The sequence below is a fragment of the Pteronotus mesoamericanus genome, unplaced genomic scaffold (genome assembly GCF_021234165.1).
Source record: "Pteronotus mesoamericanus isolate MK-2021 breed Mesoamerican mustached bat unplaced genomic scaffold, CSHL_Meso_final contig_94, whole genome shotgun sequence".
Classification (NCBI taxonomy): Eukaryota; Metazoa; Chordata; class Mammalia; order Chiroptera; family Mormoopidae; genus Pteronotus; species Pteronotus mesoamericanus.
The window spans coordinates 25,499,572-25,525,373 of record NW_026555285.1 but is presented as its reverse complement, the minus strand read 5'-3'; the positions used below and the strand labels follow the sequence as shown (position 1 = coordinate 25,525,373).

The 25,802-nt window shown below is 33.5% G+C and overlaps 1 protein-coding gene across 2 annotated transcripts in view; it reads left to right on the top strand.

Annotated features, from left to right (window-relative positions):
* The first annotated feature begins 7,490 nt into the window (after nt 1-7,490).
* The window catches only part of KLHL1 (kelch like family member 1), a 340,901-nt gene continuing 322,589 nt past the window's right edge, over nt 7,491-25,802 (top strand). For both annotated transcript variants that reach the window (XM_054586413.1, XM_054586412.1), the window contains exon 1: nt 7,491-7,990. In XM_054586413.1, coding sequence (XP_054442388.1) covers nt 7,491-7,990 — 500 coding nt within the window. The remainder of the gene's footprint in view (nt 7,991-25,802) is intronic.

The following is a 25,802-nucleotide window of genomic DNA, read 5'->3' as shown; positions in this document are numbered from 1 at the left end:
TGAGACTTCATTTAACATTATGGATAGGTTCTTGGGAACTGCAACTTTAAGCAAAATGGCATTAAAACAACAACAGTTTTACAATAGATTAATTGATATAAACAAGAGTTAAATGTCTATCATCTATTTTTGGTGACAAAAACATCACCAAACTTCTAAATAAAGACCCAAAATACTTCTCCTAGTAAACATTGACATAAATGTGAGCTATACATACATTTAAGAAAGATGAATAACAACAAGTAAGATCATTCTTTTCCTGCCTGTTTATTTCAGATCAGGGTCACTGCTGGCCAGAGCTCCTTCTCCAACAGCTCAGGACTAAAGACGGGAACCAGGCCTGGACAGGCTGCCTTTCCATCGCAGGTGCACTCATACCCAGTCACTCAGACTGGGACAATTTAGAAACACCAGTTAACTTAATGTCCATATTTTTGGAATGTGGGAGGGAACCGGAGTACCCAGAGAAAGCCCACAGAGACCTAGGGAGAACACGCATACTCCACACAGACAGGGACCCCGTCTGGGAGTCACTTGTTTTCTCTCTCATCAACATTATTAGAAGTGACATTGAACAAAATGGCATTATTCAAGGGCCTGTTGTATGATAAAATCTTATTTTCAGCTTGTATAAGTATATATATATATTACTTATACATGAACTTCTGGAAAAGAGATGCAAACTATTTATAATTTATGTTATATCTCCAATCAGAATTACTTTAAGGAAAATAGAATCTTACCTTCTTAGGTCATGGATTTTTTTACCCTAGATTTTAAAAATATCTGGTAACAATGCAGATGAAAGCAAATATAAAAGTTTGGCAGATGTGTCTTGAGATGAAAAGAGAAATGGAAGTGTAGAAATCTCACATGAAAAATCCTTTTAAAGTTTTCAAAATCCCATTTCCAAAAGACATGAGAAAATAAAATATCATCCACAAAATTCATTCATGGTTGATTTAAAAGAAGAGGGCATTTTCAGGTCTCTTAGCAGGAAAAAAATAATAATAATTGCAACCATGTTAAAACTAATGTTTACAATTTCTGTTACTTTATGCATATTTGTATGGACATCATGAATTCTTTTTTATAATTTCTGTTTGTATTTTATACACTGCAATCATTATTTTATTTTTATTTCAATGGTTAAAACTTTAAGGGACATACATTACCTCAAACTAATAATGAATATTTAAATACAACATATAAAATAATGAAATTATACTACAGAAATCTTAACACTGTTGAAAATATAAAGTATTAGTTTCTCTTTAAAGATTATGCTGTTGTACAAAATGAGTAATATGATGTTCCCAAATGTGTTCTACAATAGAAAATGTTCTTGAAAAGCAACTGTATATATTCAATACATGTAATTTACATTAAATATAGCTACTTATATGTACATATCTGCATTTTATGTTTGTGAAAATATATCTATAAAAGGGGTAGGGCTCCCTTAATCGCAACATATTTTCTGACATCATAATTCTCCTAGCAGTGTGATTAACCAAACAGGACCTGGTACAAAGATCAAAATAATGAATTTTCACCAATACTTTGGATGTTCTACACATAGTCCTGGGAAATAAAGACACATAAAACCTGAGTTATCGTTAAGATGAATGCATTCTTTTAGTGCCATTTGAATTCTTACTTTCATATAATCAGCTCAGTAATTTACCTTTGGGAATTTTTCAAGTATATCCATTTATTGCCTGATTCAAATCAAAAGGTCAAATAAACCAAAGAGGTGGAGTAGATTAAAATGCCCCCTGAGGATAAAGTAATAGCTACAAATGTTTATTAAGCAGTCACTTAATTGTTACTTAATTAACTATATACTGTTAAACATCAATAGACTTTGAACAGATTATGTTTGTTATTTTTTAAGAAGAAATAGAAGCCCTTGATATTATATGAGTTCTGCCCAGAAAAAGTCTAGCTATTGTTAATATAAGAAGAATGGTTTGCGCACCAATGATGTAACCTAGCAGCTAAGGAGAGTGGACTGGAATGCACATGCGTCAACAATTACAACTTCATTGAATTTGCTGGCTTTTAGTGAACATATGTACTGTGTGGTCATCATGTTCAAAATGACTGAGGGAGTAGAGCAATGAAACTGCATCAAATTTTGCATTAAGCTTGAACATTCCTCCAAGGAATATTTGGATCATTCAGAAGGCCACAGCTATGAGCAACTGGTGATTGGCAGCTTCATCAGGACAATGTGCCTGCTCATGCTTCATGTCTCATATAGAATTTTTTTGTGAAACATCAAATCACTCAGGTGACTCAGCCCCACTATGGTCCAGATTTGGCATCTTGTGACTTCTGGCTTTTCCCAAAACTAAAATCTCCTTTGAAAGGGAAGGGAATTCAGGCCATCAGTGAGATTCAGGAAAATACAATGGGGCAGCTGATAGCAACTGGGTGAACTGTGTGAGGTCCCAAGGTGTCTACTTTGAAGAGGACTGAGATGTCATTGCTCTATGTACAGTGTTTCTTGCATCTTGTATTTTCTTCAATAAATATCTCCATTTTTCATATTATGTGGCTGGATACCTTCTGGACTTAACTGTACATCAGATCCCTTAATATTAGTACTATGTGATATTATGTTTCATTCTTATTTGGACAGGAAATGCCATTCCAAAACTACCTTCATTTAATTTTCACATCCACAACGTTGTGCACTTACTTTCAATGACATCCATCCATTTTAAATGATATTTTCTAGTAATGTGCATAGATATGTTTCATTAAAGTAAAACAAAGATAAACAAAAATGAGAAATACATAAGAACATTATAAGCCATGAACTTTGAAACTGGATCATAATTAGCCATTCAAATGTTCCTACTCAATATTATTATACAGAAGCAACTTAACAGTTATTGTAGGGCGGTCGTCCAAAAGACTCAAGAGAATCAGAATTCACTTTTCTTAGATAAGCACATATCTAACTGAATGTATTTAGAAAACAATTACTAGAAAAGAAAAGCCAAGAAAATGGATCCAAATCCAACTGTCTATTGCTGAAATGTTTGAATTGTAGGAACATTCAGTGTAATATATTGAACATCCATTTTGAATTTAATAATTATATGAAGAGCTGTATATAAGTGTATATATTAGAAAACACTTGAACATCTCAGGATTTTTAGTGCCCTGATTAATCTTTCTGCTAAAATGTGTCAGGGAGCTATGGGAATAATATGAACACTCATATCATGAAATAGACCCTCGCTGATGGAAACGGCAGTACAACTTAATTAAATATTAGAATTCGAATACTTTATTTTTTCTTTAAAACAAAGTATAATGTGATTATTAGGACTCTTAAAAACTGATTATCATTATGACAATGTCTTCTCGTTTATAAGTTTGGTTATCTCAAATATTAATTTAAGTGACTAACAAGTAAATTGTTACATTGGGACCAGCCAAACAACCATCCTTTGTTGTATCTTCCAGCAAGCTGGAAGGAACTTAATTCTTCCATATTTACTCATTCTTAGCATTAGACCCAGTATGTAGTAAGTGCTCACTTAAAAATTATATTTTGAATAGTGAATAAATGAATGAGTACAATATTTCATGAAACATATTTTTTCAAGACTTTTTTCTACTATGTAAATAGTAGAAATCTATTAATAAATTTCTTAATAAATTACATCTTTTTTCTTTTTTCCTTCCATACTTTTTTTCCATTTCTCTCTTTTTTCTGTTCTTTTCCCTTCTTCCTCTTTTCTTTCTTTATTACTTCATCTTTTCCTTCTTTCCTTTCTTCCTTCCAATAATACTATAGTGACAATAAAGTTAAAAATATGATGTCACATTCTTTAATCATTTAACTTTACCACAATTTAGGTGTATTTTTAAAAATTTTTATTGTGTTATTTTACATTACCTTTTATTCCCCTTTTACCCCTTTTCCCTAGTAATCACCACACTGTTGTCCATGTCTGTAAGTCCTTTTTTCCTTTTTCTCAATCCCTCCACCCCCTAACCTCCCCTCCTCTACCTTTCATCTGTTCTCCATCTATGAATCTGTCCCATTTTCCTTGTTACTTTAGATTGATTATTAGATTCCACATATGAGTCTAATTATCTTTCTCTGGCTTATTTCTCTTAACATAATGTTCTCCAGGTCCATCCATACTGTTGCAAAGGGTAAATTTTTCTTCTTTTTTATGGCTGAATAGTATTCCATTGTGTAAATGGCCCATAGTTGTTCTATCCACTTATCTGTTGATAGACACTTGGGCTGCTAAATTATATTTAATTTGATAATTTATATAAATGATAAATAAATATCTTCTCCAGCATGATTATATGCAGATTGATAAATAAAGAAAAGAAACAAGTTTAAATAATAAGTTGAAACAGTGTTTTAATCAAACTAAATAATATAAGATTAAGAAATAGACACTAGTCTTCATTTATTAAGTATGCTTTAATAAGCTTAATTAATATTCCTTTACTAAAACTCAATATTGCATCTCTTCTGTGCCATATAAATTACTGACCTTTAAACACATACAGTATATTTTAAGCTGTATAATAGTAATAGTGATGCAGAGTAAAAGGGGAATACAAAGTGGAATTTGAGGATAACAACAAAAACAAATTTTACATTACCATTTTGAATGTTCATTGATATTAATGATGAAAATGTAGATATAGCATACTTGTATTATTTATTTTATATTATTTTAGTTAAAATAAAAAATTATATCATGAGAATAGCCACAAAGCTCCAATTACTGTAGAAATCATTTAATTATATGTACTTAAAATTTCTACATAACCTCTGATGGAAAATTTTCTCTGTCCTGCTTGTGTTGTATAATTTCATGCACTGTTTCCTTCCCTAAAGGAAATACTTACCTGATTCAGTTCTTGGATAAAAATGACCTGTCACTATTGTTTGTTTTAAAGGGCTTTTTGCTTTATTTTAAACAAAACAAAACCAAACCAAACACTGAATACTGAAAGAAAAAAAATCAAGACACAGGGGATTGCAGTCCAGCTGCTGTGGCATAAATCAATATTTAAAATGCACAATAGTGACTTTTTCTTCTCCAGAAAGTAGGGATTTTGTGTGCCTAATTTCTTGTTTTATTAAAATATCAAACTTTGTCTAGCAAGGATTTCAAATTTAGCTTCAGTTTTTATTTAACTTTATTGCTCAACAATGTGCTACCAGAACAGTAATATAACTGCACTTAAATTCTTGATTCCTGTGCTCTTTGGGGGTTGCTGAAACTGAATTTCATGAATGGACAACCATCGTATTTCTGGCTCAGGGAACCCACTAATTCTCTGACATCCTGTTACTTTTAGCAAAGGGGACTGGGTTTTATTTTAAAGGCTCATTAAAGAAAAAAGATGAAGAATTTCCAAGCAGTCATAGCTAGAAAGAGATCATAATCACCGTCCTTCTAAATATAGATATAAAAGCAAACATATCTTCCCTTCTTCAAACAGAAGGTTTTTATAGGACAGTAGCCACTTGGATGCAGGTGCAATAGTCCTCCCTTAACTACAGTTTCTTTTTCTGCAGTTTCAGTTACTGCGGTCATTCCTCGGCCAAAAATATTACATAGAAAATTCCAGAAATAAACAATTCATAAATTTTAAATTATGCATCATTCTGGGTAGCCTGATGGAATCTCACACTGCCTCACTCAGTCTAGTGCAGAATGTGATCTATCCTTTTGTCCAGCTTATCCTTTTGTCCACACTGTGTATACCACCTTTCAGTAGGTCACTTAGGAGCCCTCTTGGTTAGCAAGTCGACTGTCCCAGATATGGCAATACTTGTGTTCAAGTAACCCTTAATGATGGACCACAGCACTGGAATTGTGATGCTGGCAATTTGGATATGCCAAAGAGAAACCACAAATTGCTTTGTTTAAGTGAAAGGTATGTATGTGTGTAAGGTCAGAGGGGGGGTGATACAGTATACATAGGATTCTGTGCTCTTCCTCATTTCAGGCATCAACTGGGGATCTTAGAAAGTATTTTCCCCAGATAGGAGAGGTGATTGTATTTATTTATTCCCTAAATTCTATGTTTATTTATTTAGTTATGTTAGATTCATAACTAAATTTGTGTTATGAAATTCTCTTTTATCATTGTATTCCACTTCTCAGTTTACAACGAGAAGAGTTCTCACTCTAAAGCTACACAGCAAATGCACCGATTTTGCAATTCTGCCCTCAGATGCCCATCTTCAAATTTTTCCTGTGCCTCTGTCCCCCAGGGTGAAGTACTGCCTCATTGCATTAATGACAGCATCACAGTGTAATGTCCGAAGGGTGGCATCATCATCCTTTGACGCCAGCATCGCTGTTTCTTCTGTCTCACTACAGAGAAACTAAGGCTAAAGGTTAAAGGATTCGGTTTATTAAATAATTCAAACCATTAACCTGCAACCTGAAAACGGATGGCAGCTTATTAAGTTTACGCTGTCGTGATTCATATTTGGTGTTTACTGATGCTAAAGCGTAATGCCTGTTTGCTTTACTTTTATTGCTACACAGTAATGTAGTGAGGAAGGAGGATGAAAAAAGGTGACAAGACCCACGCAAAGGGACAATAAGAGCAGCAGCTTCACTTGCATAAAGAAGATTGAAGCCTTTCCTCCCTCCCTCCATCTCTCCGTATAGGCCCCAGTGCACATCTGCGTCACTTATGGGGGAGGAGGAGGCGCTGAGGCAGAGAGAAAATTGTACTGTGAGGACCTTGACAGCTTTTCCTTTTGCTTCCCTATATTTCCTGGAATATTTATTTTTCTCTTTTACAAACTGACTATATAAAACCACCCTTCTCCGCCTCGCAGAAGGCGTTTGACTTTCTGAGAAATAGCCGGCAAGCTCTCAGAGCCTCCTCGGAGAGGCCAGGGACAGGGACGCAGGTGCACGGAGAAGGCTCGGGCGGGGGAGCGCTTCTTCGCGACTTGGGGCTCTTTCTCGCTCTCCCTCTGTGCTCTCCAGGCACTGAACTCAGCTGCAAGCATAGGAGAGCCCACACCTTCCCGGCTGAGGCTGTGCCACGGGCGCATCCCAGGGAGGGGTATCCATCCACCGCAGCCTCCCGAGCTTCGGAGCGCACAGATCTTCCTCCCTCGTGCATCTTCAGCACCAGGGTCGTCCCTCCCTCGGTAATCACGGGGCACCTGCGCGGGGATCGAGGATTGTCCACTCTCGGCGTCCCGCTTCTGCCTCCGCTCCCAGCCCGTGGGCTCCCCACGCTCAAGTCCTGCGACCTGACCGTAGCTGAGCCGCTCAGCTCTGCCGTCCGCGCTCCGGTCATTGCCTGGCGGAGCGCGCATCCCGCCTCGCCCCGTCTGCTCCGGGGGTGCAGAGAGTGCATCTAGCCTCCTTCTCCAACCCCAGCCCTCACTGGTCTCCCCCACCAGCTGGCCCTTCCACTCCCGCGCCAGCCGAGCTCCCTTTGCCTTCCTGTCGTCAAGCATGTCGGGCTCTGGACGAAAAGACTTCGATGTGAAGCACATCCTGCGACTCCGCTGGAAACTCTTCAGCCACCCGTCGCCGTCCCCCGGCGGCCCAGCGGGGGGCAGCTGCTTGCAACAGGACGGCGGCGGCAGTTTCGAGCACTGGGGACCCAGCCAGAGCCGCCTGCTAAAAAACCAAGAGAAAGGCAGCGTGAGCACATTCTGGAAGAAGGCTTCCTCTTCTTCCTCCTCTTCGTCTTCCTCGCCATCCTCTTTGTCCTCTTCCATCAGTCCACTGAATGGCACCCTGCTGCCAGTGGCCACCAGGCTGCAGCAAGGGGCGCCCGGGCAGGGCACCCAACAGCCGGCCAGGACTCTCTTCTACGTTGAGTCCCTAGAGGAGGAGGAGGTGCCTGGCATGGACTTTTCTGGGCCACACGAAAAAGGGCTGGTCCTGCAAGAGCTCAAAGTGGAGCCGGCCAGCTCAAGCCAGGCAACAGGTGAAGGATGTGGACACAGGTACAGTAGGTCCCCAAGGGGCATCCAAGCATCTCCCACTTCCCACTCGTTTCCGCGACCCCTCCTCACCCTCCCGTATGCTTTGGTAATTAGTGAGTCTGAGAGGTTTCAGATTGACAATTTTGGTTAAGAGATGCCAGCCTGGTTTTTATTACCCAAGTTGTAATCTCGTTAAAAGTTTGTTCATTAATTTCTTTTGACTCAAACATATTGCTTTTCTTTCGCAAGATTTTAGAGTTGTAATCACAAATTGAACATATATTCATTTTGGTAACTGTCTAGGTGGAGTGGTTCTCATATTTCTGAGAAAATAGTATTTTGCCATTATCTATCAGTAAATTATATCAGTCTTATAGTTAGCTGATGTGAGGTAAAACTTGTTTTGAACACCCCTGAAATGCATCATATACTGGCTTAGAAACCGACTTAGTATGTTATCTGGGATCCCTATAGCTTGAATCTATATTCCAGGAGGAATGAGGTGGACAAAAGCATTATCTTCTCTCTCTTATTTTCTCCATGAAATAGAGTGTCAATGTCTCTATTCTAACTTTCCCTTTATCCTACTTTACTTTTGTTTTGTTCAAATTCTTAGAATTAAACTGTTGCCGAGCCCCTTGACATTCAGCTTTCCTGATTTCCTGATTTGTTGGCTCAGTGTGGGATAGTATATATCTAGTAAGCAGGTCAATATTATTGTTTATTTCTAATGTTACCTCTTCAAGTAGAGTTCTACTTTTAAGACTTACAGAAAACCTCAACATACATGCAACTCCTTCTAAGGTTTTACATTTTTGGAGAATGACTCATTACTCTGCACTAGATTTTTGCTAGTTTTGGCAGATAGTGAGGATTTGAAAAGATCTGCTTTTGTTTCATATGATATCAGACACATTATTGAAGATATATACAGGAGAATGAGGAAATGGCAATGAATATGTTAATAACATTTAATTACTTCTCAATAACAAATTAGAAACAGAAGCAACTTCTTAAACTTGATTGAATCAGCTTCTTGAGAAGTCACAAAAATAATACATAAAACTAATATATATGTATACTTTAATTATGTTGAATCTGTGAGATTAGAAATACAAAAGAATCCTTAAATTGTTTCAATTACATGGATTAAGTGGATTTAAACTTGAATCTCAACAGCCTTGAACATAATCACATAATATTTGAAGACATTTATATAATGTAAGATATTAATTAAAGTAGTTTAATTTGCAATTTTCAAGTATGTCAGAGTTCTTTTTCCATATATAGAAGACCAAATGTAAATATATCTATTATTCAATTAAGATTGTTTCCAAAAGTGTTATAATTTTAGGTACCAACGATACTGTGAAGTTATTTGATTTATATATTCACTAGTTACCTATAGTTTTAGGCCTATTATTATTTTTTAATAAAACACTTTGGGTTTTACTCCCTTTAGTTGAGCAAGTATAAAACTTCATTTATTTGTTTGTTTGGGAAAATCATTTATAAACATTTAGCAATTTACCTTATATATTTCAAAGAAAAGTTAAGTATTAACTAATTACTACTTTATTAACATTGATGTTGTGACTCACTTCAGAAAAAAAGTAGATTAAATTTTGTTTTGTAAAGTATTCAAATGAGCTTAAAATACTTGACCTTCTGAGAATATTAATGTTTGATCATTAGAAAAACAATTTGCTTTATAACAAATACATTTTTATGTAAATTGGACATATTTGGCATGAGTAATTTTTTAATACTTTCTTGGTTAGTTGGAAAATTTGAAAATATTAATGAAATATTGACATAAAGTATTGTAAAAAAAAACCCAATAATTTTACCAGCTCAGTTAGAAAAAAACACCCATCAGACTTAATTTTCAGTCCCTCATTTTTTTAAATACACATTAGTGTTTTTATTCACAAAGAGTGGAAAGTGAAAAATATTCTGAAAATAAGTCTTGTACTACCTTAAATCATATTTACTATTGAACTGAGGGTCTCCTATGAGATTTTGCATATGTAAAATGTTGAAATCAAGGCTAACTTTATTTTTAAATTCTTATTAATACTTAAATACTTTAGATTAATTTAAATTTATCACTGGACAAATCAGCACTGATAGTACTCTCAGAGATATTATATGTTCCTAAATCTTCACAGAACATTGTTTCTGTGATCATGATTGATTGAATTTGTATTACTAAATTTAGTAATTAGTTATTATCAATATATATTATATTAATATGTGGTATAAATAAGGTTAATTTCACAAAAGAGATATTTCCAAATTTAGATATTGAATGGATAATAATATGCAAAATAATCCATAATGTTGATTTACTTTTGTTTCTATCATAATTTGTGTAGGAAATCCACATAATATTTATAAAAACCAATGAGTACATAAACTACATAAACCCTGCATGATAATTTTGATTACTTGGATCATTATTTGATTACTTGAAATCATCATACTGTGGCACCACATTTGATATTTAGCAATTTGTTTTACCAGTTCTGACTTCTATGCTAAAATTTATGTTCATATACAAAGCAAGAGTTGCCGTCTTTTCTTTTCTCTTTCTTCATTGTCTGATCTTCTCTTTATTCAACTGGTCTTTTACTAGTTAGGAACATTGTTTTAGACAAGTATAAGAAGTTCAGTTGTTTTAACCTGTTGTTCAGTCAGCAGCTGGAGGATGCTCAGGGGAAAGCTGCCCATATTCTCAGAGTTCTAGAAAAATCAAATCATCATGTAGTTGAAACATAAAGGTAGCAGGAAGAAGTGGTGAGCTAATTTACTCCCCAAACCCAGGCTTTATCATATTACACCCTGCTAGACATACATAAACATATCTCAGTATTCTAATACCTTAACCATTATACCATTAATATTTCTAAGTTTTACAGTGATAGGCTCTTGACTTATGCTATTAATCATTTTTCTCTATTGTCTGACCGTAGTTATTGAAAAGTGTGTAATTTCACACCAGCACATGTTTCGATGTGGATAGTTTTGTCCAAAATTCAATATATAGTAAACTAAGAAACAAAAGAGAAATATTTATATTCTTGCAGTGTGTAGAGATGTGAGTAGGAGAAAAGATGTCACGTTTAAATGCTTGCCTTTTTAGTTTTCTAAATTCTCACAGAGTGGAGTCAACTGATCCCTGGTTTTAGTGACCATCCATAAACTGTATTCTTAGACTTACGACTCAAAACCTAGATTCCCTCTGACCTGTAGTCTCACACATCCACCTCTCTGCTTGACCTCTCCGGTGGCTATCATGAAGACCATATAAATACAACTTGTAGAAAATTGAGCTCATAATTTTGATACTTTCTTGCTCAATGTCCTTCTTCATCTCAGGATAGCTCTCCATGCATTAGTTTGTACAAACTGGACAAACAAGATCATATTTGCCCAAATTCTCTTTCCCATCATTTTCAGTATTCTGTCTATCCCTGTCACTGTCACATGAAAAATCCCCCTTCCATATCTGTCACAGCTCTTTCTATCTCCATTGTCTACACCAATTCTAAGATACTGTCCTCTTTCAACTCAACTTCTGCAACTGCCATCTGCATCATCTTTCCTCATTAACTTTGCCACCTGTAATGCGTTCTCCATACTAGAGTCGATGAAAATTATGAATTAAAAATATGAACTGTTTTGTCACATCCCTGCCACTCCTCTCCCGATCCTTGACACATTTCTACTAACCTCTGACCTCAATCCATACTTTGACCCTATAGACGCTGAATGATTTGTCCCTTGTCTGTTGTCTAGACCCTTCAGTCACCAATTTCCCCATCACCCTCTGCCTTCCCGACTCCGTGGTTTTCTATATCACTTTTCTCTGCCTTTGGGCCTCACAAACCTGTTATCTCTCTTGTATAGACTCCCCTTCCTTAACCTACCCTTTCCTGAGTTTATTTCTATTTACTGTTGAATGTCTTGAGTAAAAACTGTACCTTCCCCAGAGAAGCATTCATTGATCCTTCAGGCAAAAATTTTATTTAAAAAAATTTTAGGACATGTTATCCTCTTGTTTTATTTTCTTTCAGTAACTGCTCTCTATTTATTATTTAATTCTTTATTGTAACACATAATAATATATTAATAACTGTGTTGCTTTTATTGTTTGTCACTAACTACAGTTGCCCAGTAGATAGGGTGTTTGTTTTCTTCATCATTTTATTCCTACCTCAGAATATGTAGTTACTCAATAAATATTATTGAGTGAATAAATATTTGTCATAATCATAATGAGTGACATTGATTTAGATCTTATTTGGCAGGTAGCATGTTGAATATTTATTTATATTGTGTAATTTAATATTCAGAATAGGTCTATGATTCTGGTACAATTATGTACCTTTTTGGTACAATGATTACATAAATGAGAAAACTGATATATAAACAGGTAATTAATTTGCCCAGAGTCTGAGACTTTTAAGTAATACAGCTGGAGATTTTTTTGTGTATGTGTGATTCAACACTTTAATTTTTATTTAAAAAATTTATTAAATTTATTGGGGGACAATGGTTAATAAAATTATATAGGTTTTAAGTTTACAATTTATAATATTTTATTTGTATATTGCATTGTTTACCACCCATAGCTGTAAAATCTTCTCTGTCACCTTTTTCACTTTCCTATCTCTACTGGACTTTTAGTTTTTGCTGTCTGATTCCAGACACAATATTTCAGGCCACTTTGCTAACTCTTCTTTCCCTCTGCTTAAACAAACAAGCGGAACATAAGAAAAGAGGCTCTAACTAAGGTTATTATAAAACAGTTATTTTTATTCCCTTGGTGGAAGTCATGCTTGTGTTTGAATTTTTAGATATACTTCTGAAAATGATAGTAATGCACAATGCCTGATCAGTCTCAAAGAAGACTTCCTAGCCCAAGTTAGAAAACATTCATTTCCTGAAGTATAATACATTTGGGCTATTTTAATTTATAATTAAACAGAAGTATGAGGAAATAACTTAGACAAGGAAAATAGTTTAATTCTGGAGCTTAAAAGAGAGCTTTATGATAAAAATCTGCTTCTGAAGGTCAGAAAAATTGATACAGAGAAATGTCACAGCAAGACAGCATACAGCATTGGAACCTCATGGAAGTTGGTGGGACCTGAACCAGGTATTTAAAATGAAAAAGAATCAGCCTTGTTTCAAAAGAAAAAAAAAAAAATTGAAGGAACTATTTCTTCTGAAAGGTAGCTCTAAACTATGCTTCTATGAAGCACTGAACTAATGTTCACATTTCCCCTGCAACCTCAATTTTTTAGTGAAAAAAATAGTATGGAGTGATCTTGTTCAATTTTATGCCTTCTTTGATAATTTATCCTAGGCTTGGGCATTATGCAACCTACAGTTATTTAAGGCAGAAGAAACAAAACCAATACCTTGTTTCTGGAAAGTTTTTTTTTCTTACCTATTTCAGGATGAGTTTATCAGGATTACATGATATTCTGCAAAGAAGTGCATAATTTCCAGGTGTCCCTCCCTCTGAACAAGTTTGCTTCAGGCAAACTAAGAAGATCATAAAAGAAAAAGAAAGAGATCACTAGGTTGGATTTGCATGTACCCAAAACTCCAGAGCTATCTGAAAGAAAGACATGAATATAAAGTCAAGGTGATAGAAATACAGCTGTTAATTATAACAGACAAAAAAGAATCACACTTACTGAAAACACTGTATTCTGGTTTTCATTGCTAAATTTCTAATGGGTAATTTGTAAACTATATTACTAATCTCTTTAAGATACTATTTTAAATAATTTTTAAATACTATATAAATCCTCTGATTCCAATCAAAGTAAACTTTTGGTTAACAAAATATAATATTGATCAGATATTTGTTTCTATTAGTTTGTTTTTTCCAAGCCTCAAAGACAGTTTGTGTACATGGGGAAGTGTGTTTCTAACAACTACATGATGATTCCAATTTTATTGTTTTTTACTCATACAGAATTGATAGAAAATTGAGTTCTGCAGTATATTTTCAAGTTAAGTCACGTTTCTAAACATGAAAATATGTATCATTTTAAGTGAAGTATTAAAGTAAAAAGGTTCTATTGATATTTTCTTTTACCAACCAAAATAACTCTAGATATTTTTGTAGTAGATGTCATAACAAATGCTCTTGAATTTATATATTAGTTTAAGCTAGATAATAATTAATTTACCCTTCTTAATTTAAAATAATGTTATTGAAAACTTTTAAAAAACAAGTGCTTGCGAGTCTGTGGAGAAAAGGGAACCCTAGTGCTATGCTGGTGGGAATGCAGGCTGGTGCAGCCACTGTGGAAAATGATACGGGAAAACTTATGGGATAAAACTTATGGGATATGGGATGTGGAAAATGATACAGGAAAACTTATGGGATAAAAGTGGAGCTGCCTTTTGACCCAATGATTCATCTGCTGGGAATATACCCTAAGAATCCCGAGTCACCAATTCAAAAGAACCTACACATCCCTATGTTCATAGCAGCGCTATTTACAATAGCCAAGTGCTGGAAACAGCCTATGTACCCATCAGTAAATGAGTGGATCAAAAAACTGTGGTACGTGTGGAAAAATGGAATACTGTGCAGCAGGAAGAAAGAAGGAACTCCTGTCTTTTGAGACAGCATGGATGGAACTGGAGAATGTTATGCTAAGTTATGTAAGCCAGTCGGTGAAAGAGAAAAACCATATAACCTCACTTATAAGAGGAATCTAATGAACAAAATAGAACCACAGGCATGGAAATGAGGAACAGAGTGACAGTGACCGGGGGGAGCTGAAGGGGGGTTGATGGTGGAAAGACAGGGAAGAGGCTAGACAAAGAACTTGTAGGAATGACCTCCAGACATGGACAAAAGTATGGGGATTCACAAGGGGAGTGGGGGCGGGGGGTGGGATGGGTGGAGGAGGGCAAACGAGGAAAAACTGGGACAACTGAAACAAAATAACAATAAAAATGATTAAAACAGAAAATTATTTACTATAGAAATTTGAAATAACGTCAGCAGTAAATGGGAACTCAAATGGCAAGAATGGTCCTAAATTCAACAAGGAACTTCAGAGAGTTGCTAGTTAAGAGTTATAGAGCTTAGTGTCCTAGACAGACACTGTTCGTAGCCCCTGATGACTAAAGACTCTATTAGGAACAATGGAAACCATAGTTTAAAACACCGTAATTGTACCAAAAATGTGGTCTCCAGAATAAATGCACTTGATTCAGGGCAATTTTAGCTTTCAGAACAATTCTCATGAGTAGCAGGGATGATTTTGCTTTATTAAATCTTTTTTCTTGAGTGTGAATTATTTCCTAAGATGCTGTGAATACCCAATTTAAAATGTTACCATCTTTCTAACACCTTCCTTTCCACCATTCATCTGCTTTCCCCCAATAACAAGCAGATTTGTCTACTTGCTGTCTTTTCTTAGTGAGGAAAGGAAATGTTCTTTATTTTCCTATATAAATTGATATTCAATTAAGCCTATTTACTGAGCTTCAGGGAAAAAATAAAGGAAACTATCTGATGTAGACACAGATAATCTGAGCAGATTAAAAATGGTTTTGAAGATGTTGTAAGTCAAGTACAGGCAAATAATAATACTAATAATAGCTATATAATAGTGTAATGCTATTACACTAAATAGCATTGATGCTAACTACCTTTGCTGACTACTCCGGCCAGGATTTAAAAATAGTTTGATCTGGCTAAATGCTTATGAAAGCTTAACCAAAGTTACCTTGAACAGAGAGGATGTATGCTATGATTTTAGCATCCCACGGAAAAAGTCTGTTTTGAATGGTAAGCCTCTGTGGCAGATAATTTTAAATGAAGAACATGTCACAAAAGTGATGCTTTTAAAAAAAAGATTTTATTTATTTATTGTTAGAGAGAGGGGAAGGGAGGGAGAAAGAGAGGGAGAGAAACCCCAGTGACCCTTTGTTTTGCAGGCTGGCACTCAATCCATTGAGCCACAGCAGACAGGGTATTTTTTTTTAAAGGAAGTGATGCTTTTTTGAAACTGATTTTAGAGCCCTTAATAATAGTATAGAGTGAAATCAATTGGAATTAATTCTAAATTCAGCCTTTCCCATTCCTTTGGTGGCCTTAATTAAATTTTAATAACTGATTTTCATAGGAAAGCTTTCAGTTTGATTTTTTTTATACTTGTTGTGACACTTTGTCCTGGTAGATTATCTTGGCACCTTTTTTCCTTGGTGATATTTCTATGCATTTTTACCTTCACTAAAATATGATTCAACAACTTAAATTATGGGATCAGAAAATTGGAAGGGTTTATATCACAAGGGAAGGGAAGGATTAAACTGTTTTATAGTTGTTCAGGAAGTGAGTGCTAAGATCTCTTTCTGTCAATAATAAGATACGTTTTAGTTTTTGTTTTGGTTTCCCTAGTAGATTCCAATTTTACTCAAATGTCCCAAAGGTCTTTTTAGGTTAGTGTTCCCAAATATCAGAGCTTCAGAGAAGATGGAAAAATTATTTTTGTAACTTGTATTTTTGAATTAATGAATATGAACCATCCTGAATTTGTAACTCTGAGATTCAACTTTGAACTGTACTATTCTGAAAATAAATCGAGAATAGTTTTTTATCATTTGCAATAAAATTTAAATATGATACCTACTTTTTCAGTTACTTTACCTTTGTCATACTAGCATATAATTACAATAGAGAAGTTTACACAAATTAGTCCTTGGATGTTTGGTACTTGGTAATCCACTGATAATTTTTAAAGATTTGCTTGTGCAATTTTTTTTCTCAAAAGGCATAACATTTTCATATTATAAATATTTTATGATTCTGTTACAGTAGTTTTCATTAGATCAATATATTGCATTTAGTAACATAAATATGCCCACATTATCTGCCTAGAAATTAGAAAATTTTTAAAAGCAGTTAAGTTAAAAAAAAGTCCAGGGCCAAATAATATTCTAATCACTTTATTCAAGTCAGTATAAAAGAAGAACTTGTTCTCTTGTTTCTAACTAAGATAGGATAACAGGGACTGGACTTACCCTCTCACCTGAAGCAACAACAAAGAATGAAAGAAGGAAGGAAGAAAAAGACAAAAATATATATAGAAAAAGAGAAAGAAAAGAAGGAAGGAAGGAAAAGGGAAGGGAAGGAAAACGGAAACGCAAAAAAGTAAGTGTATGAAACATTTTTCAAGACACTGGACATCAGGCAATGAAGGAGAAAATGAAGGAGAGTGATTCCTAAAACATGAAAAATAAATGAAATGAGTCTTTTTGTTGCCCAGATCATTGTTTGAGAGCAATCCCAGCCACCATTACAGGGTAGGGAAATCCAGGAAGAACAAGATAATCACCCTGGATTGAAGGGATGGAGCTCAGCATCCAAAGAGACCAAGACAGAGTGTCTTTTAAAAGAGAACAGCATACATGGTTTTCTGACCACTCTGCTGTACATCTGAAACTAATACAGAATAGTGTTCAACATGGAATACAATGAAAAATTAAAAATAAATTAATGAATTAATTAAATGGCAAGTCATCAGTATGTAGTTGGCTTTAGAATCCATGGTGTGATATTTTACTAAAGCTATGTAAATTACCACCATTGGAAGAAGCAGCATGAGGGATAAGTGAGACTTGTTACTATTTTTGCAACTGCTGGTGACTCTATAATTATTTAAACATTTTTTAAAAGTTTTTTTTTAAAGTAAAAATAAAGGAGAGCACATATAGAGCACACTCCAGAAATCTGTGAAGGGGTCTCTTGATTATTCAGCAGATCAGTATTCAGCAGAATGCTGACAGGTGCATGTGTTTAGGGACAATATCCACATCTTGAGAAAGAACCATTTCAAAATTAGGAAGAATAGTACCTGTTCCTAACAACCAGAATGTGAAACCTCCTGATTCATGGGATTGGAAAAGTGTGTGGAAGAGTACTATGTTAGTAACAGGAAATAACTAGCCTTAAAATAAATACTGCCATGGTACCATTTAAGAAATCTCAATAGCAAAACCTAAAAGTATTAAACTGATTCCAAGTAATGTAACTGTGCCCTATAACACAGATGAAGAATAATACACACATTCATAAATATTCAATAGCAAACAAGGTAAATTTTTAATGACTTACATCCAATTGAAGGCAAATAGGCAACAAAGAAATGGAAAAATATAAATATAAACCATAAAGAGAAGCAAAATCAATCAAATAAAACTAGCCCAAAACTGCAAGACAAGGATATTAAAGCAATTAAAACCATATTCCACGTGTTCAAAGTTAACTAGGATTATGGCACATGTGAAAAAATCAACATCAAACTTCTAGGTGAAAATAAAACTACAATGCCTAAGATGAAAAATATACTGGATAAAATTAATGACAGAGCAGAAATTGCTGAAAAGTATGATGACTTTGAAAACATAGCAACAAAATCATCTAGAGTGAAACAGGGAAAATGACACCAGTTGACACAAAGAAATAAAAACCACCAAAAATGGTAACCATGTGGGTTAAAACACAAGATTATTTCTTATTATTTAAATATAGAATATTTGGAAAATAAATGATGGTTAAACAAACAAAAAAAGAAGGTAATATGAGGTTTTAATCATATGTGTACCATAAATGTGTGACAATAGCATTAAGACTGGGAAGGGAGAAATGTGGGTATAGTATTGCAATATTCTTTTTTTAATTGTATTTTTTCCATTACCATTCACTTCCCTTATCCTCTCCTCTCTTCAACAGTTACCACACTGTTGTCCATGTCCACGAATCCTTTTTCCTTTAATAAGATACTTATATACTCAATGTGAAGTAGTCTATCATTTGAAGGTAGTTTCAGAAGTATATAATACATCCCAGAGTAGCCATTGTATTAACAAAACAATAATAAGTAGCTAGTAATCCAACAAAAAATATACAGTGCTATAATAAAATTATCGAGTTCATCCAATAAAAGATGAAATGGGAACAATGATAGAACAAATGGAAAATGCACAGCTCAATTATAGTCTGAAAGCGTATAATAGCAATAATTACATTAAAAACAGATGTCTGTATAATCCTAATTAAAAGTAGAGATTATCAGATTGAATAAAAAGTCAGACCCAATTATATTTTGCTTACCAAAAATATGCTTTAAATGTAAACATAAGTATTGGTTAAAATGAAAAGGTTGACAAAGATATAACATTCTAAGACTAATCAAAATAAAGTTAAAATGTATTAATACCAGAGAAAGTATATCTCAGAAATAAATACACACACACACATCAACCTGATAAAGAAAATAGATGAAAAACCTCCAGCTAACACCATAATGTTGAAAGGTTGTGTTCCTTCTAAGATTTGGAACAAAATGAGGATGTCTTCTCATACCACTTTTATTCAGCATTGTATTGGAGATGCTAATCTGTCCAATAAAACAAACAAACAAAAAATGCACCTATATTGGAGATAAAGAAATCAAACCGTTTCATTTACACAATAACATTAAGACTGGGAAGGGAGAAATGCAGGTATAGTATTACAAGATTCCTTTTTTTTATTGTACTTTTTTCTATTACGATTTAGTCCCTTTATACCCCCTCTCCCCAGCAACCATCACATTGATCATTTATCAAGATGAAGAAATAATATGGTCTTTATTTTTAGTCATAATTTTTATTAGAAAAAAATTATAGAATGTATAAAAAATATAGAGTTTTTTTGGTAGGATATAGAACAAAAAACAAAATTCAGTTATTTTCTATATATTATCAAAAAAACAACTGGAAATTGAAATTATAAAAAATAATACATTTTATAGTGATATCAGTAGAGTATGAAATACTTAATAATCATAACAAAAGATTTGAAAGACTCATACACTAAAAACAATAAAACCATGCTGATGAAAAGCAAAGACAAAAATAATGGAAAGATATACTATGTTCATGGATCAAAGGACTTACTATTATCAAGATGTTGATTCTATCACAATTGATCTGTAGACTGTACACATCCTCAAAGAAACATCTCTTTATTTTTTAATTAAAAATTGACAGGATTATTTTAAAAGTCCCTAGAAAAATTTGAAACACCTAAAGTAAACAAAACAATTTTGAAAAAAATAAACATGGGCACAGATAATGAGGGGGGGTCAATTGTGAGAGTTGGAGGGGTGGGGGTGAGCAATGGGGAAAAAGACAGGACAACTGTAACAACAGTATTTTTTTTTAAAGAAATATATTTTAATTAAGAAAAAATATAAACACATTTGAGGAATAACACTTTCTGACTTTCTGATTTATTTTGAAGCTACATTAATTATGATAGTATGTTATCAGGGCCACAATATATAACTAGATGAATAAGAAATGAATAAATAGTTTTTATAACAACCATGCAGTGAGATAGTTATGCCATAAAAAAAGCATAAACGACTGATCATCAAACACTATGATTGAATGGAAAAAATGTTATGATGATCCAACAAAACTCACTGTATGGTATACATCTCTTTAACATTTATCTATAATAAGTCAGATACATTATCCATTTTATTGATTATTTCTACTTTGAATAGAAATTTGATTCTAACTTGTCTTGAATCATATATTGGAGTCAAAAATATTTTTAGTTTGATATATGACATTTGTTTTGCCCAACTTGATAATGAAGTATTCACGTTGAGTCTTTCGCTGTCTTTTTTGCTTTGACAGGAAATGAGGAATAAAAAAATAAAAGAGGAATAGAAAAAGGAAATGAGGAAATGAGGAATTATAGTAAGGATTTTTGCAAAGAAATTTCGAAAACTCTTACCATGTAAGCACAAGAGACTTGTATCATAAGACAGTGGGAACTATCTCCATTGCCAGTACTGGAGGAGAAGTAATATTATTCATGAGCTTTACCTTAATGACACACAAAGGAATGAGCTGTGCTGTCCTCTTCTCTGTCTTCGCTTTCTATTTTACCAACTTGGAAGGACCACTATTTTCACCCACAGGCAAAAGAGCTCATTTTCTACTCTGTCTTGCTGCACTAATAGGAATAAATTATTTACATGTAATTATTCCCCCTAGCAACAGCCTGTGACTTTTAAATTGATTTATTATCAAAAAAATACTTTTTAATTTTAAAATTTAATTTTTATTATTATAGTTTCCCAAAAGACACACCTTAAATTCTTTTCTGAATGTAAATTTCCTTTTTGTTACTCCAAATTCACACATCCATTTGAAATCTAACCAAAGTTGAAGACTCACTTGTGTCTGTTCTTACTCCTATATTCTCTCACATAATTTTATTTGCCTCATACCAAATTTTTATCTAAATGTAGTAAACATTTAAATTCTTATTCATCAGTGAACTTAAAAATATTTATAATGCCACAAACTGAATATATGTATAACCTGTAAGTAGTGATAATTTTCATAACATGAATTTTTCTAAGTTAATCTTATTGGCCTTATTTTAATATATTTAATATATTGGCACCTACAGATGCATGAAGCAATGGAAAGAAAACTGGATTTAGCATTAGAAAATCCAAGTTTTAAATACAGGTAAACTCTACCTGTATAGGAAAATGTCACCATTGTCAATTAAATTGTTCCTTATCTCATTTTCTCATTGAAATATGACAGAAAAGAGCAATAAGTACATTATATCTAAAGTATTCAGGCCTTGTCACTGCAAAGGGCAGTGGATCTTTTTCTTGTAGTTGAATCTGCTTGACACTTAGCATAGCAGCATGAATTAGGCTGCACTGTGGCTACTTAAGACACGAATTGAGCTTCATTTTGAACACTTCAGGTTTATTCTGAGCCAACTCTACACCATGTAAAAACTATTCCTTCAGTCAGTGAAGGCTATTTTAAATCAGTTATACTTTTCCAGACAATATGCCAGCTTCCTGAGATAAAAAGAAGTATAGAAAACTCCCTTTTTTCACAGAATAAAAAAAAATTAGCAGTAATATTTAACAAATAACAAATTATAAAAATTTTACTTGTGTCATACAAAATAAACACAAAGTAAAAGGGATTTTTAATGGTACAGAAAAGGAAAACTTCAAAAGAGTCTTAGCAAGACCAGCATCAGTGTTTATAGAGTCTTATTAGGAAAAACAAAAAGCAAAGAAACAAGTAAATTAACAGGATTATGCCAGGATGCAATGTCAGGTGATTTGACTGAAGCTATAGACCATAGTCAGACTACAAGGGGCCTTCTATATCATATTAAAGACTTTGGGTTTTACTTATTATGACTGTAAAACAATGAATCTAGCTGATGTGTTTAAAACAGTAAATTATTTTGTTATTAATAAATGTAAGATGGACTAGAGAAAAGACGAGTAAAACTGAAAATAGACAGCCATGTTAAAAGGCTAAAACAACAGTCCTAGTAAGAAACTATTACTAGGAAAAGAAATAGAAGAAAAGAAAACATTTGAGAAATAAAATGCCCCAGTTGCCAATAATTAAAGTTTAATTGTAGAAGAGTTGGAGAGGTAAGAAGATTCCTACAACTTTGGATGGGCAAACAAATGAATTGGTGCTGATGTTGTTCTACAAAATGAATGATGTGTGAGACTGAAGGGAAGAAAATAAGTTTTGTTTTGAACAATCTGAGTTCAGTAAGAAGCTGACACAAATGTTTTAATTTTTAAAATCCATGTGGAGTAGTTGTATAGGGGTAAACTAATTATAGAACTTAAAATTTAGGAAATTGTAGTAGAGAATATGTTCTGTCTTAAGATTTTACATGAAAAATAGACCTAAATAGTGACAGCATTAAATAAATGGCCATGAGAATTAGTAACTTGGAATAAAGATGTGGAATTGAAGGGACTAGGAGCAGGGGCTACCTTGCATCATGAGTCATGTATTGAAGATTAATTGTACCCAAAAATAAAGTTGGATTTGAGACATCTCAATGTCTTCAAGTATTAGAGAACACAAAAAGAGCAATATGAGGTATAAAAGTGCAAACAACTCACATGAGTCTTCAAAAGTGAATGGACCTTGTTTCCTGCGGATGCAAGGCCCATAGTATAGGTGCACATACACAGTGCTAGGCATTTCTAGACACTATCTCTAGGTGCCAGGGTTGTGAGGACTATGAGCAATCTATCAATTAGAGGGGTGTAAGGGAAGCAAAATGATGTATGCAATACTTTTGAAAGGGATAGTGCAAGTTTCAGACTGACAATCTCAGGAAATCAGCAAAGGCAAGAATATATGTCTTTATGTGTATGAGATTATAAACGAACAGAATGAGTAGGGCGGCTTGCATTTTATATGATGGTCAGGGATGATAAAGGGTGGGTATGAGTAAAATTGGATGTAGTTCCATGTGTGCCAATGGTGAAAAGTTTGTAGATTTGTGTTTATTTTTCAGATGGCCTATGAAAGGTTGATTATGACCAGTGTATATTTCATCAAACATTTGAGAGTTTTTTTTTTAATGAGTAGAGGATGGGGTTTTGGATTGTTATTATGAACCGGCCCAATGAAATATGAAAATTATTAACTATTATTAATTTTAAAAATTACTAATTATTAATTATTAAACAATTATTTATTATTAAAAATTACTTAGAATTTAAAGATAGAAACAGTACAACATGAAACAAAGGACCCTTCTGAACACAGATCCACATACATGAAGCTGTCTTTGAATAGAATTGTGACTAAAGAACATAAAACATTGATGTAATCTTTAAAGGGGACTCTTTTAGTCAACACATGGAGTAAGATGCATCTTAAAAAGCCAAGAAATGGAAAAGCACTTCCAGCTTAAACAACTACTTTTTCAATGAGCTTCATAAAATTTATAAATAGCTATATATAATCACAAAGCTCACAAAATAGTTAAACTAAAATACGCTTTTAAAATTTATTAGTTTGAGGTGATATAACTTCCCCACCATGTACAAAGATTTGAAAATATTCAGCACATTATTTTACTTGAAAGGAAGGCTATTGGAATCAAGTAGGTAATATTAAAAGTTTGGGCCTCAGGGAACTTAATAATATGTGTTGTCAGCTGTACTTCAAAAATGCTTTTTACTATTTGCACACATGCCTGTATATTCTATGTTGAGTTCAATATATGAATAAAAATGTTTCCTACACTAACTTTAATAAAGAATTTATGAGTAACTGTATATTTCACTCACATTTATACAAGTTCAGGAAGCTGAGAGAGTCCCAAATAAGTTGGACCCAAAGAGGAACATACCAAGACACATCCCAATTAAATTATCCAAGATTAAAGATAAGGAGAGAATCTTAAAAGCTCCAAGAGGAAGGGAGAGAGTTACCTACAAAGGAGTTCCCATAAGACTGTCAGCTTGTTTCTCAAAAGCAATTTTACAAGCAAGAAAGGACTAGAAAGAAGTATTCAAAGTCATAAAAGGCAAGGACCTACATCCAAGATTACACTATCCAGCAAAGCTATCATTTAGAATGGAAGGGCTGATAAAGTGCTTCCCAGATAAGGTCAAATTAAAGGAATTCACCATCACCAAGCCCTTATTATATGAAATGTGAAAGGGACTTATTTAAGAAAAAGAAGACCAAAACTATGAACAGTAAAATAACAACAAACTATCAACAACTGAACCTAAACAAAAACAAAAACAAACTAAGTAAACAACTAGAACAGGAATAGAATCACAGAAATGAAGATCACATTGAGGGTTATCAACTGGGAGGAGGAGCAAGGAGAATGGGGGAAAAGTTATAGGCAATAAGAAGCATAATTGGTAGGTACAAAATAGACAGGGGAGGTTAAGAATAGTACAGGAAATGGAGAAACCAAAGAACTTACTTGTATGACTCATAGACATGAACTAAGCCAGGAAAATGCTGGAGGGAAAGGGAGGACAGGGTGGAGGGGAATAAAGGGGAGAAAAAGAAATGGAACAACTGTAATAGCATAATCAATAAAATATATTTTTAAAAATTTTATAAAAAGAATGTCGCATTTGAAATTACAAAGCTACAATTTCTTAAAATTATAATTATGAAAGTTATGTAATGGAAAAGGCTAGTTGTTCCCAATAAATATAAATACATACACACACATATATATATAATAGAAATTATGTGTTACTCAAGTCACTATTAATTAGATAAATGGCTTAAGTTTATATAATAATATCCAGGGATAGAAAAATCAATAATATTTTATTGTTATTGATAGTGTTATTTACTATAGGTGCAGGGCAGGGGGGACGGGGATGTAAACCAGTGGGACAATGTGTATTGACATAAAAATGAGAAAGTTTTAAAATTCAGAAATACAAGTTTTTAATATATGTCCTTCAGAAATAGAAGGACTAGAAGTTAAGGAACACTCATACTCCATGTTTGTTCATCAATAAAAGAATGATAAAAATTATTTTGCATTCATCATGTAAAATATATTTTATAAATATAGCATACATATATATCAAAATATATCATGTAAAACATACAGTTAGGAAAAGAATGAATAAATATAGAATACCTCAGATAACACTATTATTCAATGCATAAAGCAATTCATTAAAATATGTGTGAAATGTATTTAAAAATAATATGTGAGATGTGACAATATAGTAAAAATTAAAACATCTCCACATGCATGTTTATGTGTGTAAATTCCTTTGTAAGATAAGAAAATAACATGGTAAATCAAATGTCACATTTTTACATTTGTCACCAAAAGATTATAAGATTGCTTTCTATTTCATAATGCATCCATTGAACTTTATCGCTGTTATGTTTTTAAATTAATAAGCTAAAGATTACAAAAAGTTAACTTATA